Source organism: Panthera uncia, chromosome C2, assembly GCF_023721935.1.
Source record: "Panthera uncia isolate 11264 chromosome C2, Puncia_PCG_1.0, whole genome shotgun sequence".
Taxonomy (NCBI): domain Eukaryota; kingdom Metazoa; phylum Chordata; class Mammalia; order Carnivora; family Felidae; genus Panthera; species Panthera uncia.
In genome coordinates, this window is record NC_064810.1 from 110450247 (window position 1) to 110469992 (window position 19746).

The 19746-nt window shown below is 39.3% G+C and overlaps 2 protein-coding genes across 17 annotated transcripts in view; one reads left to right on the forward strand and one right to left on the reverse strand.

Annotated features, from left to right (window-relative positions):
• IGSF10 (immunoglobulin superfamily member 10) overlaps positions 1 to 2562 on the forward strand; it is a 71975-nt gene extending 69413 nt beyond the window's left edge. Inside the window, exon 6 of the mRNA XM_049629689.1 lies at positions 526 to 2562. Within this exon, the coding sequence (XP_049485646.1) occupies positions 526 to 2434 (1909 nt within the window). The 3' untranslated portion in view covers positions 2435 to 2562. The remainder of the gene's footprint in view (positions 1 to 525) is intronic.
• An 82-nt stretch (positions 2563 to 2644) lies between these two features.
• MED12L (mediator complex subunit 12L) overlaps positions 2645 to 19746 on the reverse strand; it is a 336247-nt gene continuing 319145 nt past the window's right edge. For all 16 annotated transcript variants that reach the window (XM_049629661.1, XM_049629655.1, XM_049629653.1 and 13 more), the window contains 2 exons: positions 8950 to 9031; positions 2645 to 6301 (listed from right to left, as the gene is read on the reverse strand). In XM_049629661.1, the coding sequence (XP_049485618.1) occupies positions 6249 to 6301; positions 8950 to 9031 (135 nt within the window). In that variant the 3' untranslated portion in view covers positions 2645 to 6248. The remainder of the gene's footprint in view (positions 6302 to 8949; positions 9032 to 19746) is intronic.

The window sequence follows — 19746 nt, forward strand, 5'->3', positions numbered from 1 at the left end:
GCACATATCCAACAGCAGTCTTCTAATGAGTCTCACATTGACATGACATTTTCTTTCTTCATAACAAAGCATAATTTATTTTATAACCACATAATTCCGTTTTGTTACTAATCTTTTTAAAAAATATAGTCTGGCATCTTTTCTGAGCAAGTATGCATGAAAGTTCTTTACTGACAGTCACAAGATAATCATTTGCTATGTAAAAATCATTCAATATGATGAAGGTCATGTGTCTAAGGCATCCAACATTTCTAGCATTCTCAGCATTGTATTTCTAAAATCACGATTGTAAAAGACATTTGAAGTCCATCTGAGAAATATTCTTTGCACTGTATTGTATCTGCTCGATGAGATAATTTTATCTTTCAGGAAATGGCTTACAAGACAGTCAATAAGCTAGAACTGATTTTAATTTCACTGCAACAGTTTAAGAAAATGTCCATAAAGCTAATCCTATGTAAATAAGGACAACTCTTTCACCCCTTGCTAATAGCTGCACACTCAAAATGTGTCTTCTCTCCTTAGAATGGGCAGCCGCATCCATGTCTATCCAAATGGATCCTTGTTTATTGGCTCAATAACAGAAAAAGATGGTGGTGACTACTTGTGTGTGGCCAGAAACAAAATGGGAGATGATCTGATACTGATGCATGTGAGCCTACGACTGAAACCCGCTAAAATTTATCACAAGCAACATTTTAAAAAGCAGGTATTTCATGGGAAAGATTTCCAAGTTGATTGTGAGGCTTCTGGCTCACCAGTGCCTGAGATATCTTGGAGTTTGCCTGATGGAACGATGATAAACAATGCAATGCAAGCCGATGACAGTGGCCTCAGGACCAGGAGGTATACCCTTTTTGACAATGGAACCTTATACTTCAACAAAGTTGGGATAGCAGAGGAAGGAGATTATACTTGCTATGCCCAGAACACTCTAGGGAAGGATGAAATGAAGGTCCACCTAACGGTCATAACAGCTGCCCCACGGATCAGGCAGGGTTACAAGACTAACATGCGAATCAAGGCTGGAGACATGGCGGTCCTTGACTGTGAGGTCGTTGGTGAACCCAAACCAAAAGTATTTTGGTTGCTGCCTTCCCATGATATGATTTCATTCTCTAAGGACCGATACACATTTCATGCCAACGCGTCTCTGTCCATCAACAAAGTGAAGCTACTCGATTCTGGAGAGTATGTGTGTGTGGCCCGAAATCCCAGTGGGGATGACACCAAAATGTACAAACTGGATGTCGTCTCCAAACCTCCATTAATCAATGGTCTGTATACAAACAAAACAGTTATTAAAGCCACAGCTGTGAGGCATTCCAAAAAACACTTTGACTGCAGAGCCGAAGGAACACCATTGCCTCAGATCATGTGGATCATGCCGGACAATATTTTCCTCACAGCCCCATACTATGGAAGCAGAATCACAGTCCATAAAAACGGAACCTTGGAAATTAGGAATGTGAGGCTTTCAGATTCAGCAGATTTTATCTGTGTGGCTCGGAATGAAGGAGGAGAGAGCATGCTGGTGGTACAGTTAGAAGTATTAGAAATGCTAAGAAGACCAACATTCAGAAATCCATATAATGAAAAAATAGTTGCCCAGCTTGGCAAGTCCACAGCATTGAATTGCTCTGTGGATGGTAACCCACCACCTGAAATAATCTGGATTTTACCAAATGGCACAAGATTTCCCAATGAACCTCGAATTTCTCAGTGTCTGATAGCAAGCAATGGCTCTTTTATCATTTCTAAAACAACTCGAGATGATGCAGGAAAATATCGGTGTGCAGCAAGAAATCAAGTTGGCTATATTGAAAAATTAATTGTATTAGAAATTGGCCAGAAGCCAGTCATTCTTACTTATGCACTGGGAACAGTTTACTGTTTCAGTGGAGACTCTCTGTCCCTGCACTGTGTGTCTGATGGAAGCCCTAAGCCAATTATCAAGTGGACTACACCAAGCGGTTATATAATAGATGGGCCTCAAATTAATGGAAAATTCATATTGCATGAAAATGGCACCTTAGTCATCAAAGACGCAACAGCTTACGACAGAGGAAACTATATTTGTAAGGCTCAAAATAGTGTTGGCCATGCCCTGATTACTGTTCCGGTAATGGTTGTAGCCTACCCACCCCGAATTACAAATCGCCCACCCAGGAGCATTCTCACAAGGACAGGAGCTGCCCTTCAGCTCCTCTGTGTGGCCCTGGGAGTCCCCAAGCCAGAAATCACATGGGAGATGCCTGACCACTCCTTGCTCTCAATGGCAAATAAAGGGAGGACTCGTGGAATTGAGCATTTTCGCCCCCGAGGTACCCTCATCATTCAGAATCCCCAAACCTCAGATTCTGGGATATACAAATGCACAGCAAGGAATCCACTGGGTAGTGATTATGCAACAACTTATATTCAGGTAATCTGAAATGAAATAAAATTGAACAGAGTCAACACCTGGACAGAGTTTATTTTTTGGAAGAAGTTTAATCAAAGGCAGCCATAGGCATGTAAATGAATTTGAGTACATTTACAATATTAAATTCATAATGGACATGCAAAAAAAAAAAAGACTTGTAAATAAATGCAGTATGACGGATAGTGATTTTGTTAATTGATCTCCAAACAAACTTTTAACTTAAGGCACTTTTATTTTGCCAACAAATAACAATGAACATTAAGGTAAAACTGTCCACCATAAAATAACAAATGGCTAACGTATCTGAATTCTTCATTCAAGAATGGACTTTTTCTCTTACTACCAGCTGCCTAGTGTCCACCTTCTATCAATGTTACAAGCATGGCACTAAGAAGAGACAATGGAAAGATTAAATTTGCAGTCTTGATGTAAATTTATCATTTTGATGTGTGGATATTTTGTGGCTGGTTTAGAAATATTTTAGTAAAACCTAGAGAAAATAAGCACTGTTTTTATTATGATTATTGTGTACACTGAAATTTTTCATTGATGGGGAATACAAAAATGTTTTAATAACTGCATTTAAAATAAAGGCAGCCTAACGTTTCCACAAGTAAAAAGCAACTTAACACCTACACTTCATAAAATGTGAAAAGGGGGGTTGATTACCTCTTTACTGAGATAAACTAATTAAAAAGCCTTCAAAAATACAACAAAACTTCTTTATCACTTCAAAATCTAACTCAGGCATCCTTGGTTTGGAACTCTTTATAAGGAAAATATTCTGAGGAGGAACCATTGCTTTAAGGAGCAAGTTATTTCATTAAGTGATAATCCTTTAGGGGAAAGGAAAATGGAAAAATCTCGATCTAAGACATAAATACATATAATGAAGTTTCATTGTACTTAAAATTTGATCAAACCTACATTAAATGTTGCTTTTTTGTAATTCAATGTGAATTGATTTGGGGGAACATGATTCATCTTTTTTTAATTCTAGAGGCTGGGATTTTCCAGCGTAATTTATTTTAAGTGGGGAAAAAAAGGATATGCCATAGGTCTTGCTCAGATACCTCAGCACACAAAACCAAGAACTATGTTAGCCCCTGCTGATTGTGTTTTCATCACACCAACTTTCAGCTGGCCCCACATAAGAGGGGGCCTGATTGCTACTAGCTCTGATGTTGGTACCCTGTGGCCACAGGAGGTCAAACATACTCATTCTCCCCATGACCTCCTCTACTTCGGGGTCAAGAGGAGTAAATAAAACGACAAAGGTAAGCTATTAGGAATGAGAGTATGGTGTAAACAGGTATATTTAAGGGATTCTTATGGCCAATTTCAAAGTCTTATTTTTACAAGGCCTGGGGGGGCGGGCGGGGGGAGGGTCCTCCATCTTATCCTAAGATAATTTCCTATCTTACAAAGCAAAACCACCAGGTTCTGGCAAAGGATACGGCTTTCCCTTGTGATTTTAATGCAAATTAATGCATTTGCTAAAAAAAAAACAGAAACCCCTTAGGATATAGGATTAAGTGGAAGGAAATATGCTAAGACTACATTAAAAATTCCAGTTGCTCTCTTTATAATGCACAGGGGTAAACCAGGTCTTTCCTCAACCTTCTATAGAATCTGAATTACACCATAACTTAGCTTTGTCACCTGAAAAGAAAAGGACGCAACAAGAAAAAAGGTATACCCCACAGCTTTCATGTGCAAAATGATTATTAATAAATTAATTTCACTAACTTATGCAAACCATAAAGTGCATACAAATGCTATGCAATTATAACACTCATTCTTGAAACAATATTACTGCTGTTTGCGATACTGAACTATAAAAATATATGGTTCAAACTGAAAATTGGCATTTTAAATACCAATAATTCTTGAAAAGAAAATCAGGACGGAACATGACTCACTTACTAGGCACAACATTCACATTTCGGTTGTTTTGCCAAGGCAATTAGTATATGGATATATTACTTTGAAGAAAAATAACTTCATGAAATCTAAGTATGATTCTCAAGAGGAAAAAAAAAAAAACACAAAACCCCCAAAACCTGATATACAAAACCAGTTGAAATGTAAAGATCTGTCTTCCGAAAGCAGATAGAATATGTTAATTTAGTGAAAAGAATGGTCTTTAATGTTTTGGCAAAGTCTTTTCCAGCCCAGAGTAAACATGAAATGAGCAGGCTGGAGTGAATTATTTCACAGTGTACAAAGCAGTTCACATGGGTGCTGCCACAGCAAAGTAAGCGGACATGTATTTGAGGTCGTTTGCATGAGTCAAACTTTGCAATGAGTAACTCACCTAGGAAGATATAAATTATTTATATAATGATCTGCAAAAGAAACGCTCTAAAGTTGTTCTAGCTACGTTTTAAAAAAGTAGTTCTACGTGGTTTGCTCATTATAGACAAGTCTATTCACAGTATGCTCAACTACATTACATGTAAAATCATATGGCAAAGGAAAATGAATTAACACAAAACATGGGAAAATATCCCCCACATGTTTTAAAATGCCCTGCAATTTTCACATTCAAAATTTTATGCATCTAAATCTAAAAAAATATTATATGGAATACTCTTAAGTTACACAAACTGATAATAATTTACTGTATTTTTTACTCTAATAGGAGCAAATTACCACATACTTGAACAAAGTTAAAATAGTTACTATTTCTTTATAATAAATTTGATGTATAATTTACTTGTGCTTTTTGCACCAATTTATAAATACAGTATATGCAATACACAACCAAGACTGACACCAACATTAATAGTTAAATTCAAAATAGCAAATACTTACCATACAAAATAAACAGCAAATACACCTTTATGAAAACCAGAGCCTTCTGGACTTGGGGGCCAGATTCTCTGGAAACCACATCAAGTTTGAGCGCTGTGGAATCTCAGGCCAGCGGCAAGACTGTTCTCAAGTTGGCATAAGGTTCAGGAGAACCAAGTGTCCTTTTTGCCAAATCTGGCAATAAATAATGGGAACAATTCCACTGTGGCTTGTTCGGGCCTTTAGAATTTTACATGTTGTACCTTCACAAAGACTCTGGTCAATGATCTTGTAACTGAAAACAAACTCGAGTACAGCTACTTCTAACAGGCTTCCACAGATCTTAGGGTGGCTCTCACAGAAGCCTGGGTTTAAGTTCTTGATCTAAGAAATTTAAGTACTAAGCAACAATCTGTTTCAGCACCTTTTGACCACAACAAAAGCAAAGAAAAATCCTACATAAATAAGAACGAAGTTTATAAAGTGCTTATGAAATTACAAACATTTCAAATTAGAGCAATGCAAATAGATGTCCATTTCACCATCACAGGTGAATGTAGAATAAATGGATTACTCTCCTGTCAAGATTGGACATGCCTTTCAAATCAGTAGTTTGGTCCAGCAGTTTGGGGAAAAAACAAAACAAAACAAACTACAAAAAAACCCTTCATCATTAATGAATACATGAATATTTTAAATCCACCATAATTCATTCTAGGAGATTCAAAAAAAAAAAAAAAAAGCACCAATTTCAAAAGATCTGCTACCAAGCTCTTCCTTGAATAGGCCTGAAGGATCCACATTTTTATACCTACTTTAAAGTTGAAAGTAACAAAAAAATCCCAAACCACACCTCCTCCTTTTCTCTTTGTTTAAATGCCTCTACATGAAATGTAGCACAAAATATAGAAAAACTTCAAAGAAAGAAAAGAACATAGGGACATTTCTAAAGATGACTGATGCATTAAATTTGATTTTCTATTTTTCAGTGCAAACATAAAACTTTAGGTCTTGTCCTCTTCCAGATTCAGAAGTGTGATGGATGCCCATAGGGAGTCACTCCTTGCTGTGGCTGGTTACCTAATGAGAAAAATAAATTCAAATAAAATTGCGGATGCAAAATTATACCACCGACAGATGCTACCCTCCTGTCACTGTTCTCAGTACCAGCTTCAAGAACAGGGGAACAGACTGGCCAGGGAGTGCACGCTAGCCCAGAGACCTGAACGGTAAGGTCTAAATATGGCAACTGAATTCATTCCACACAGACACCTGCTCTACATCAGAGTCCTCCGCCTGCCAGCACAAAGCCTTGGGACACTAGCTGGCCCATCTAAAGTCTCTGTCTCTGAACTAAGAAACAACTCAGTACTAACATATGGAAGGACTCTAAGTATTGTAAAATGTTGAAAGTTCCCAAAACTTTAACACTGACATTATAGTAAGTGAGAGAAAAGTGGTGTGAAATGGGAAAATCTTCTGCAAATCGCCGTAAGATACATAAAAGAGAAGTGTACAAGGGTGTATACATGTGTGAGAGTGGTTGTGTGTGTCGACTCAAGTCTGTGCCTATGCATATGTGTACATGTGTGCATGCACACACACACACATAGAAAAAGTAAAGAATAGCAGGGACAAAGTCTCCTACAGAGACTTAGAAACAGCTACTGCTGGGGTGCCTGGGTGGCTCGGTCAGTTAAGCATACGACTTTTGATTTCAGCCCAGATCTTGATCTCCTGGTTTGTGAGTTTGAGCCCTGCATCAGGCTCTGCACTGATGGTGCTGAGTCTGCTTGGGATTTCCTCTCCAACCCCCCCCACCACCCCTTCTCTGCCCCTTCAACCTCCTTCTCTCCCAAATTAAATGAAAGAAAAGAAAAGGAAAGGAAAAAGAAAGGAAAGGAAAAAGAAAGGAAAAGAAAAGAAAAGAGAAAAGAAAAGAAAGGAAAGGAAAGGAAAGGAAAGGAAAGGAAAGGAAAGGAAAGGAAAGGAAAGGAAAAGAAAAAGAAGGAAGGGAAGGGAAGGGAAGGGGAGAAACAGCTACTGCTTCCATAACTCTGGTGGGACTATTCAAATCCAAAGGCACCATTCACGAGTGAGGATACAAAAGGAGCCATCTGGAGTTGTACAGTGTAGAGTTGAATGATGTGTCAGCAAAGTGGCCATTATTCCAAAGTGGCCATTATTCAACCAAGGAGGCTGGCATAACTGCTAATATGAGGGAGCAGAGTGTGTTGTGGTTAAGAGGTAGGCTCTGGAAGGAGACCATCTGAATTCAAGTCCCAGTTCTGCCCCTTACTTTTAGCTGAGTAACTTGGGCCAATGAGTCCAACTCCCTCCTCTAGAATATAGGGATAGTAATACCTAAACTCACAGGGTGGTTTCTAAGGAATTAAGTGAATTAATATATGTGAAGTCACAACGCCTGGGGCCAAAACAAGTGTTCCGTAAATGATGGGTTAAAACGAAAATGAGACCTGCATTTCATGAGTTCTGGGAAACAGGAAATAGAGGTAGATATGCTCCCAAAATAGGTGATACTGCATAAAAACCATAGGTACTTATTTCTAAAGAGAAGGAAAAAAAACCCTACAATATAAGCATGTTGTCTCTGTGCTAAAATTTTACTCTCTCTTTAGCCAAGTGAAAGTAGGAACTCTCGAATAAAACAATAAAATTTTAACCTCACATTTGTTTAATAAACCACACCTATTACACAGTAGTTGGAAAAGAAGATGGATTTAAACGATTTAACAAATTAAATGAGGCTAAAAAAGGAAAATATTTTTAAAGGGAAAAAAAGCAAGGTATATAAAAGGGGTACTCCCTCCACCAGGAAATCAACACGGACAGCAGCCAGGCAGAAAGTTAAGACGAAAACCAAGTTGCTCCTCAGTCACAAACTGACCCTCCTCCTGACAATATCCTCCCAGAGTCACACAGCTGCCTTTAGGACTAGCTGGTCTCTAATCTGTCTTGAAAAGGACACAAACTGAGACCCAGAACAAACTGCCAGTCCCGACAGAGCTGGCCCCGGAATTTAGACTTAACTTCTGGGCCAATATTCTTTGCATCACAGGGGTCTGGCTCCCATTTCTAAAAATATTTCCCATCCTGTGATGGCAACACATGGGTGATTCAATTCATGGGCGCACACTGCCGACATCTAGGTGAGGTGTGGTGAAATGAGTTGTTGGAACTGCTGTAGAGAGGCAGCACAATTAAACAAACAAAATTCACACCAGCAAGGCAGGCAGGGATTTCTCTGCCCTGTTATCAGGAAGGACAGGATGGTGCAGTGGCAAGAAGAGTCACAGTCTCAGTGCTGGCGCTCCTCCAGGTCAGACTTTGGGGGGCCACCGCACCTCCTTCATCAGCACACTTGAGGGCATCAGCCAAGTTGTTCTCCGAACCTTCCGGCTTGATAAAAAAGGGTACCTGCAGTTCTGCACAGGTTTCCCAAATGCAAAGAAGCATTTCTGGGTTCAGATGGAAGCAAGAGAAAACATCTCTGAACTCGAAAAAAGATCGGGGCTTTTCCAGGGCAGGGGGGAAGCATTTGAACCAGATGGAACCCCAACAAAAAAACAACCAGCCTGGACTAAAATGAAGATGAAAACGGTACCGAAGGAAGACAGTGCAGATTTTGCGGAGCCACCAACTTGTGTTTTGCCTGCTTGTTTTTAATCTCCGGGGAGCCATCTGTTCTGTGATGCAGGGGTACTTACTAGAAAGCTGCTTCTGGAGCTGCCGCACCAGGGCGGCCGTCTGTTGCTGCTGCTGGGTCTGCTGCAAGCCTTGCCTGGGAAACTGTAATTGCAACAGAAGATAGGAGAGAAATCAGCCTGTGGCGCCTGTCACAGACGAGAACAGAGACTCACTCCCGGGGCCGATCTGTAACATACCTTTCACGCTTTGAAGATCAAAGTGCCATGTCCAGTGGGCATATACTACTTTTCATCTACACCCTGATGTACACCTGGAGAACATCTCAAGTGCCAATCCATTCAAGATCCCACTCTCCAGCTGGTTACCAAGCATTTATTTGAAGAGGCTTGATGAAGGAGTGGCCCAGGGGTAGCCCAAGAGGTCAAATGTCCTTGTTATCTTACCCTTCACCAGTTGGCCAGTTACTATTATGATATTATAAACCATTTTCATTGGCAACATGAAAGTTCCCAGGCTGGAGGATTTGTTCAAGCACCACAGGCCTTGCCTTGCACAGATAGAGACAAGGATCTGGTGAGACAGCAGTGCCCTCCATCCAGGATTCACTGGGGACTATGTCCTCCCATGGGATGCAGGATGAAGGGCAGGCAGTGTTACTATTTTCCTTGATACAAAGCGGGAAAAACAGCACCTTGCCAATTTTTTTCTATTGCCCAAAACGAGAGGGAAAAATAAAACAAAACTCCACCTTTCATTCCTGTGGAAATGTTAGTAAACTAAAAAGTGGTTACTATTCTATTCAGTGTTTTCTAGGTTTATTTGGAAATATTACCGTATTTAACAAAACCTAATATGCTACTATGTACTGAGAAATATTCTAGACATCGTAGGTATACATTAGCCCATTTAAGCCTAATGAGGTACTACCTATCCTCAATCACTTATCCAAAGTCCTTGCATTTATGATTTACTATGACACATCCATAATAGACAGACTAAGCAAGGCCCAGGACAGTACTACATAAATCACTCAATATCCACACCAAAACACGCAACTAGTCCTATCAGGCAGGATAAATGAAAAGAGATCCTGTCTGGTTAGGTCAGCATTTACAACCAAATGGGTTCAGGTCAGTTTTTGCTGTTCCATGAGTCATAAATAAAATATCCGTTTCCATTTCAAAGTAAAATATCAGGTGTCTGGGTGGCTCATTTGGTTAAGCGCCCCACTCTTGATTTTGGCTCAGGTCATGATCTCATGGTTCGTCAGTTTAAGCCATACATCGGGCTCTGCACTGACAGCATGGAGCCTGCTTGGGATTCTCTCCCTCCCTCTCTCTCTGCCCCTCCCCCAACTCATAAGCAAACATTCTCATAAAATACATAAACTTTAAAAATAAAATTTCAAAATTGCTTGAATTTTAGAAATGAATATAAGGGACTGTGAACCTTTACTGCTACTATTCTCATTTAGAGATGAAGAAATTGAGGCTCCAAGGTGTTCAGCCACTCACCCATGTTTCCTGTCAGAATTGGGGCAGGGATTCAGACAAAGCTTTCTGGATTCAGAACTTGTTATTTTAACCACGATCCAGTGCTATCTTTAATTGGGAATACTAGCTTCCAAATATTAATTTACTTGGAAATAATCACAGATTCTAAATGGTGGGCTGCAAAGGTGTCTAATCTTAACTTCTTATTTGATTAACTAACATATTGAGGTACATAGTACATAAATATTTAACATTTATTCATTCAAAAGATGCTTAGCTGTCTTCTTTCATGTTCATTTAAAGTCTGTTCCAGGACCCCCCGGGTGGCTCAGTCAGTTGAGCCTCTGACTTTGGCTCAGGTCACGATCTCATGGTTTGTGAGTGTGAGCCCCACAACGGGCTTACTGACATCAGCGTGGAGCCCGCTTTGGATCCTCTGTCCTCCTCTCTCCCTGCCCCTATCCTGCTCATGCTCTCCCTCTCTCAAAAATAAACAAACACTTAAAAAAATAATAAAATCGGGCACCTGGGTGGCTGAGTAGGTTGAACGTCTGACTTCAGCTCAGGTCAGGATCTCGCAGTTCGTGAGATCAAGACCCGCGTCGGGCTCTGTGCTGACAGCTCAGAGCCTGGAGCCTGTTTCAGATTCGGTGTCTCCCTCTCTCTGCCCCTTCCCTACTCATGCTCTCTCTTAAAAATGAATAAATGTTAAAAAAATGTTTTAAAAATAATAATAAAATCTACTCCAAATAGAGTAATTCCTAGAATGAACCATGGTAGTCCATCTTCTCAGAATCTTTATTTTGAGGAGCCTAGGCAGGAACTAATACTTAGGAAGCCTGTGTGCAGTGTGCATGGGTGTGTGAGTACACATGCACACGTATAGGAAGATAACAGGTGTTCTGCTGGGTGGCCTTAAGAGATAATTATTCTCCAGGGAACCCCATGACTATTGGGGGTACCTGCAAAGTCAAATCCATTTTCGTAATAATACTAAGGCATTATTTGTTTTTGCTCTCTTTGTCTCAGGAGTGTACAATGCAGTTTTCCAGAAGCTATATAATGTGTGATATTGCAACAAACAGTATGTTTTCCATTTATCCAGACATTTAAATAGAATTCAAAAATGTAAACAATGTCATTCTACTCACTTTATATTTTGAAAAATACTCATATTTTTATTATTCATTCATTATTCATAAAAGTGTTATTTCTGGTTAATATGTAATGAGAATTTTAGAATATATTACCAAATGTTAGTAATATTTCTATTTTAATTTCTAATACAACAAATATTAACAGACACATAAAAGCTCTTTGGGTCCACAGTCATTTTTGAATGAGAAGGGGTTCCAAGGCCAAAAACTTTGAGACCAGCTTCCTCAGGCCCCCAGAAGGAAGTGGTGGGACAGGTCTCCAATCCAAAGTGCCTTCAGTTGTAGTGTTTTCCTACATACTTCTCTCAAGGCCACTCTGATACTAATTTTTTTTTAATTTTTTTTTTTCTAACGTTTATTTATTTTTGAGACAGGGAGAGACAGAGCATCAACAGGGGAGGGTCAGAGAGAGGGAAACACAGAATCTGAAACAGGCTCCAGGCTCTGAGCTGTCAGCACAGAGCCTGACGTGGGGCTCGAACTCACGGACCGTGAGATCATGACCTGATCTTTCCTTCATTGCTATGGCATTCAACAAACAAGTCAACAAACAGCCGCTTAACCGACTGAGCCACCCAGGCACCCCTCTGATACTAATTTTAATTTGCTTTCATCTGTATGTGAATGTCAGCAGGCAAGACTTACAATTTCCCTGGGCCCTGGAGCACTTTCCACCAGGGAAAGAGAAAGTGCCACCGGTTCCCACAGAAACCTCACTGGTGAGTGTTTCAAATCAATTCACCGAGCTTCTGCAAAAAACTGGCTGAAGAATGTCAAGCCATCAGGGGAAATTTGAAGAGTCACCCTAGTAGGCTCTTCCCCTTTCTTCCTGAATTAGAGTTTCTGGGGCAAAAGTGCTAGATATTTGCATTTGCAAATCGTTCCCCTAAGTGGTCTGATGCTTGGCTAGATTTCAGAACCATCCCTGAATTAGGAACTGGAACTTTTTAGGACACACATCAACGTGGATCAGTTGAGGTTTCCTAGGGGTTCTAAAAATCACAGTCTGTGTACGTTTAAATCCTTTCCTGCTTAAATCTGATAAATAAAGAGGAAAGATTTTTCTAGACCCTATCCGTACAGGTGATGATCATGGTTTTGTTCACCTCTGTGCCTCTGCAGATGTTAATCCCTCCTCTAGAAACCCTTCTTTCCCCCTTCATCCTACCCTATGTGCTCCTAAAAATCTGCTTGTCCTTCAAAGATCAGCTCAAGTGCTCACCTACTCCCTTGGGAATTTGAAGAGCGAATCACTGCCCATGTATCCCTAGTACTGTGGAGATGCCTTTATTATCATATGTGGTGTCATGTGACAGTCGCTTCTCTCCCTAGTTTTCTGGATTTTGCTCTTCTTGGGGGCAGCGTGCTCTTGCTGCAACCACAAGACAAAGCACAGAGCTCAACAATGTCGGTCAGGTATAGCCAACTAACCAACAGGACATAACTACTCTCCACTAAACACATTCTCTGATGAACTCAAAAAAAAAAAAAAAATTTTACCATTTTATTATGATGTATTCTGACTAATCCCTAAATCCCTATTTTGACAACACATGCTTATTCAAGAGTGTTTAATATTCCTGCTCAATCATTACTAAGGCACAGTACATATCTAAGTAGCAATTTCCACTTAAATAATTGTCATTGAATCGTTTTTGTGTCAGAAAAGCTGGCTTCTTTGGGCGTGTCTTTGCAGCAGCAGACACCGACTGGTCGTAAGGAGCAGCAGGGCTGAAGAAAGAGTGCTGGGCCTTTCTACCCCCCCACAGCTGGTTTAGACACCGTATCTTCTGAACGGGTAATAAGTAGGTGGGGCTTTTTTTTCCTTCATTGCTATGGCATTCAACAAACAAGTCAACAACAGTTAACCAAATCCAGGCACATTTTTGGGTCCTAGGAACACCAAAGAGAGTAAAGCACGGTTCCTGACTCCTGAGAGCTACGTCCTAAAACCTGTGACCACACTATCAGTGAGCAAAAGACAAGGCAACATTTGCACCAAGGCAACATTTACTTGAAACCTGCACGGCCAACTGAGAGAGTCCAGTTTTAGGGTACTCTGATGAATGGAACACAACCTTTCATCAGTACCAGTTCCAGCACCAGTGCCCACGGCACCATGAGGGCCCCTCCACTGAGTGCCTGGCCAGAAGTACATGTGCTCCCATATTGCCATTTGCAAGGTGGCACATTCAGAAAGGACCAGCAGCAACAGATTTCAGACTACCAGGCATGGGACTTATTTGCAGTTTAGCTACTAACTTGCATGCAGCCATTTTTTAAAAATCTGTATATAGTTTTTAGTGGGGAAAAAATATATATATATATCTGTCCTATTACCAGAAATCTCTCACATGTCTTCCCTACCCTTCATCTGGAAACTACTCCTCCTTTCCCTTCAAAAAGGAAAAAAAAAAACAAAAAAACACAACACGAAAAAAAAATTCATGCAGAGGAAGGTAACATAGCTCAATAAATTTCTCTGACCTACTTTTTTCCATTTGAAAAGGAAAATAGTATCTGGCTAATTTAAAATTCTAGAGGCATCTGGCTCAATGTCTCTGAATGGAGCATATGAATTTTTTGAAGACTGTATGACAATTTCACACATGATGTTTGGCTACAAAATAATGCAGTTAAGTACTGCTGCCATTATGCAAATTTTCATAAGGCATTATATTCAATTCGATACTGACACAAAGATCAATCAGTTTAAATAAAGCCAACTTTTTAAAGCTTTGTATTAGCATGTTTTCCAGGCCACCCAACTAGGACACTCTGAGTTTAAGATGAAAAGAAATGACACGGCAGGATGATGCAAAGTTCACTTTCTTAAAAGCTAAAAGCAGTTTTAAAGAAAAGATCACAGCCTGTTAACATAGTCCATCAAGAGTTAATTTAATCGTCATGACTCAAAAGCTTACTGAAGCTATTTTTCAAGTCAAGAACGATAATTTAGGTCAAAACCAGAGAGGCCAAATATAATCTTCCAGCAAGGGTGCTCAGCCTTTCTTTCCAGGTGCTCTTCCCTCAGCAAACACAAGTCAGCCAAAGACTTGAGCAAGCGGGTAACAATACAGGCATGGATACTAAGCTGACACCGCATTTAATCTGTAAGCACAGGCCTTTCTAACACTTCCTCTTTTCACAGAAAAGCTGTTTCCAAATGATGCTTTTTGAAAAAGTACCAATTTCTGTTCTAAGTCAGTTTTCACTCCTAGGGTCACTTTTTATAGCAGTGACCAACTTGCCTATGTGGGTGCTAACAATCACTGTGCCGCACGTCCCAGCAGCTGCTGTCAACCAGGGGGTAGTCAGCAGTCAAAAACTCCTACGGCCTTCCCAGTTCTGCCACACTCAACCTCCTGCCCATCAAGGCTTCCCAAGCTTCTCATCCTCTTCCTGACCTCTGTGATGGGCTGAATTACGCTGTCTTGAAAAGCTTTGCTGGCACCGTAACCCTCAGGACCTTACTTGGAGATGGGGTCTTTGCAGAGGGTAATCAAGCTAAAATGAGATCATTAGGATAGGACCTGATCCAATGTGACTGGTGTCCTTATAAAGAAGGGAAATTTGGACATAAACGCACACAGTGAGAGCGTCATGAGAGGACGAAGGTAGAGATCATGTCTGTTTCGATGACCAAGGAATGCCAAAGACCATCAGCAAACCACCAAAAGCCAGGGGGAGACTCCTGGAGCGGATTTCTCCCTCATGGCCCACAGAAGGAACCACCTCTGCGGACACCCTGATCTTGGACTCCCAGCCTCCGGAACTAGGAGGTAACACACTTCTGTTGGTTAAGCCCCCCAGTGTGTGGTGCTTTGTTTCACGAGCCCTAGCCAACAAACACAGCTCCACCAGTACTTCTGCTTCTGCCATACAGTGCCATTGCTCAACCGCTTCCTGGGATTCTAAGCTGTCTGGGGGCAGGGAGCATGCTACGTACTTCCTTACTGCGCTTATGACCTCTGGCCCAGAGCCGGCCTCTTCTGTCCACAGCGACTAAGCACTAGCTGAACTGACCCGTGAATGTCACCAGATAGCAGTAGGACAAGTCATTGAGAGGATGGTGGCTGGGCTACCGGTACCACTTCTCCCCTGTGACTGCACGAATCAGAACTCTGAATGAGTCAGAGCTGGCTTCTCGTCAACAGCCAGCTTACTGCTCAGTCTCCAGCAAAGAAACAATATAAAATTTTAAGAAATACAACTTTTTTTCTTAATACTGTTAAGGCTTTGTGCTACTGCTGTTCTGAAGATATGTAATTAGAGGTAACTTTCTTCCTATGCTTCTACTTTCCTTCATTATAAGAAAACCAAAAAGAAAAAAATATATATATCAAAACACCCCTAGCAGCATTATTTTTGAAATTGGAAACAATATCAGTGTTCGGCAGTTAAGTGGGGTGTTAAGCAAATAATAGCAGAAGAATATAGCTGACTTCACAGCAATATAAAATTACAAACATGCAGACTATGTTAATAAACTTAAAAGTATATATATGGAAGCCAAATGAAAGTACACTGAAAAAAAGAACTAATTACAACAATGTAAAACTCTAAGTTCGTTGACATCCCTTTAAAACTTCTAATCCTGAAATCTGTCACTCTAAGTGGTATTCAAAATTTCCTAGCCTATCCTGACTTATGACATATACAATAGTTCTGCATATGTACAAATAATTGCTGTCTAGATTAGAATATAGTGCTCTAAACATAAGACCCTGTGCTTCCAAGAGAACTTTTAAAAAAGACTTCAGGTAGAAAGAAAGAAAAGAAAGAAAAGAAAGAAAGAAAAAGAAAGAAAGAAAGAAAGAAAGAAAGAAAGAAAGAAAGAAAGAAAGAAAAAGGCTGAAAAAGCTTGCTGTGAATTACACTATCCATGAAGACTGTTTTTTGTTTCTCTGGAATTACTTTACTAGAACACAGTGGGGAAATATCATGGGCCACGTTTTGACTACTCTGCTCAATCCTTAGGATGTATTTATTTTCAGCTAGTGAGTGAAATATAATCCACTACATGAAAAACTTCAATACTGTCTCCTTAGAGGTTGAAACTGAATAAATGTGATATGTATTCTTTACACATAATAAATATATTAAATATTTATGAGACTTCTAGATGAGTAGAAAAGATATTAAATTCCCTTGTATTAGATATGCTTTATTTCTACTGGAACATGGGGATAGAGTCTCTTCTCAACTCTGTAAAAGCTGATCCTCTGCTTTAAATTATAATTAGGAAGTTTAAAGACAATTTCCAACCAGCCCTATAAATTTAACTTTGTGACAGAATCAAATTTTTTTTTTTTTACCCTACCCAAAATAATCATTACATTTCAGGCACTTGATATCAATATCCATCTGTGTTTATATAACACAATTCTCTAAGAATAAAAACATTTTATGCATTTAATTTTACATATTTCCTACATGCTACATTATAAACCAACTAAAATAGTGTTTAATAAGAGGGGGATGAAAGGCCAAAAAGAAAGGGTAATAAAGATGTTGTTATCTGCTTAGTTGCAGGTGTCCATCCAACTCAAGTTTTTCAAAATTATGAACTATTTTATAAGGACACGTGACCACAAATTGAAGTCAACATTTCTGACAAGTAAAACAGTCTTAGGATGACAGTTGTGCATCTGTGTGATTCAATATATGGATTTTAAATATGTGGAAAAAGTACAGAGTTTAAATATTAATACATTTAAATATGTAGACTTAATATCAGATTTTATTAAAATCTTAATTTTAATATTAATAAAAAATTTATTATATTTGTGAGCCACATATATGTGACTATGTCATGTATGTTTATTTACATATAGGAATTAAATGTCAAAAGCAGGTAAAAAGGTGCACTATCCTCCTGTGACATATTCAAAAGTAACTGAAGCAGTTGTACACTTAATGTTTGCTCCTCTGGTATACTAGGTACTATGCAATCAGTTTCTTATTAGCAATGGCTAGCCAAAGAAGTTATAATTCTTAAATTAATGGGTTCCTTATAATTGTCAATTAAGTGTTCACTTATGAATTTGCATGAAATCTCTGAAAATTTCTATTAGAGTTAACTTCCCCAGTTCTTTTCGGAAGCTTCTGTTGTTCGCATGGGCATTATGGCATAAGAAGTCTTTGTTTTAAATGAGAAAGAAAGAAAGGTTAAAAATTTGCCAGGTCAACATCAAATATCCCAAATGCTCAACAGGATATAATTTGCAGATGTTATCATTTATTTCTTCGTGTTCTGTCAAAATATCACTGGAATGTTTTGTTGTATTTAGAAACAAAAGAGTGGGGCTACTTTAAGCTTTTTTACTGCCTGATATAGTAAGATGCCTGGTAGAAAGTGAATCTTTATAGTGGCAAATGTAATCTAATGGATGCCCTATGTAACTGTGGAATACTGGGTGAAGGGGGGCAAGAAGTTAAACTTTCCCCAGTGGCTGTAGATTTTAAAATCAAAGCATCAAATGTTAGGCTTCACAGTTAAACAATTTTATAAAGTTTATTTATTTTTTTGAGAAAGATAGAGAATGGGGGAAGGACAAAAGAAGAGAGGGAGACAGAGAATCCCAAGCAGGCTCCACGCTGTCAGTGCAGAGCCCGATGAAGGGCTCAAACTCATGAACTGCGAGATCATGACCTGAGCTGAAACCAAGAGTCAGATGCTTAACAGACTGAGCCACCCAGGAGCCCCTAGGCTTCATATTTAAAACACAACTTAGGGAGGGGTGTTTGGGTGGCTCAGTCAGTGGAGTGTCCAACTCTTGGTTTCAGCTCTGGTCATGATCTTGTGGGTTGTGAGATTGAGCCCTATGTCAAGATCTGGGCTGACAGTGCAGGGCCTTCTTGGGATTCTCTCTCCGTCCCTCCCCAACTCACTCGTGGGTGCTCTCTCTCAAAATAAATAAATAACCATTAAAAAAACAAAACAAAACATAACTTATAGAAACACAGAAAGACATATAGGGAAGAAGAGAAAGCTCTTCCTTAAATAGAATACAAACAGCTACATGCAGAAAAAACAAGAGTTATTAGCAAATCACCACTTTCAACTACCACAGTAAAATTTGACCAAGGTGAGGATAATTTAACAAATGCTGACATTAGTGGATAAAGGTCTGTGAGTAAAAGAACAATGAGACTGTATCAAGCTATCCCCGTAAATTATTTTTAACTACAGAAGAAAAATCAATTACCTTGTAGTGGAGATATCTATCATAGCACCTAAACACAAAGATTAAAGTAATTGCACCAGTGCTGTGTATCCTAATGTGACACCTGAGAAAGATACAGCACCACCTCTGTGATACTCCTGCCAGAAGTGCATGATCTGAATCTAATCATGAGGAAGTATCAGACAAATCAAAACCTGAGTTACACTCTACAAATTCTATGCACCTCAAAATGTCACTGTCACGGAAACAAAACAGAAACTGCAAGGACAAAAGGGGGCTGCAGAATCGATCCAGATTAAAGGTAAGTAAAAAGACATGAAAGTATGATCCTAGACCAGGAAAAAAAACAAAAACAAAACAAACAAACAAAAAAACTGGAGTAAAGAATATTATCGGTGCAAATGGCACAATTTGCAAAAGATGTATAGATCGTAGCATTGTATTGGTGTTAAATTACCTGATTTCACTAACTGCACCAAGTTTTTGTAAGAGAATATCTTGTTCCTAAAAGACCACAATGAAGTACTCAGAGTAAAGAAGCACAAGCCTGCAACTTACTCATGTGTACAGATCATGTGTGTGTATGTGTACGTGTGTATAGAAAGAATACAGAAAATGTGGCAAAATATTAATAATTAGTGAATCTGGGAAGAGGATGTATGGTAATTCTTTGTATTATCCTTTAATTCTTCGGTTAGCTTGAAATTACTTAAAAATACTTTATCTTGTTCTTGGGCTAGATGTTAGGGTGAGGTAGCAGTGTCCTATGCCAAGGAGTCCTTTCCACAACATTTGTAAGTCAGTCAACCGATCCCTGCTAATACAACTCTGATGATGAAGAATGTAGGCTGTGAATGTATATATATTGCCTCTACCTAAGAAAGGATTTTTAAGATGGATTGCAATAAATGTCACTTATACAGTAAACAAATAAATAAGTAAATGGAGCTAAAAAATGAACAAAACTGATTCATGATAAAGAAGAATTTCCTTAAAAATGGGGATCAAACTGGCCA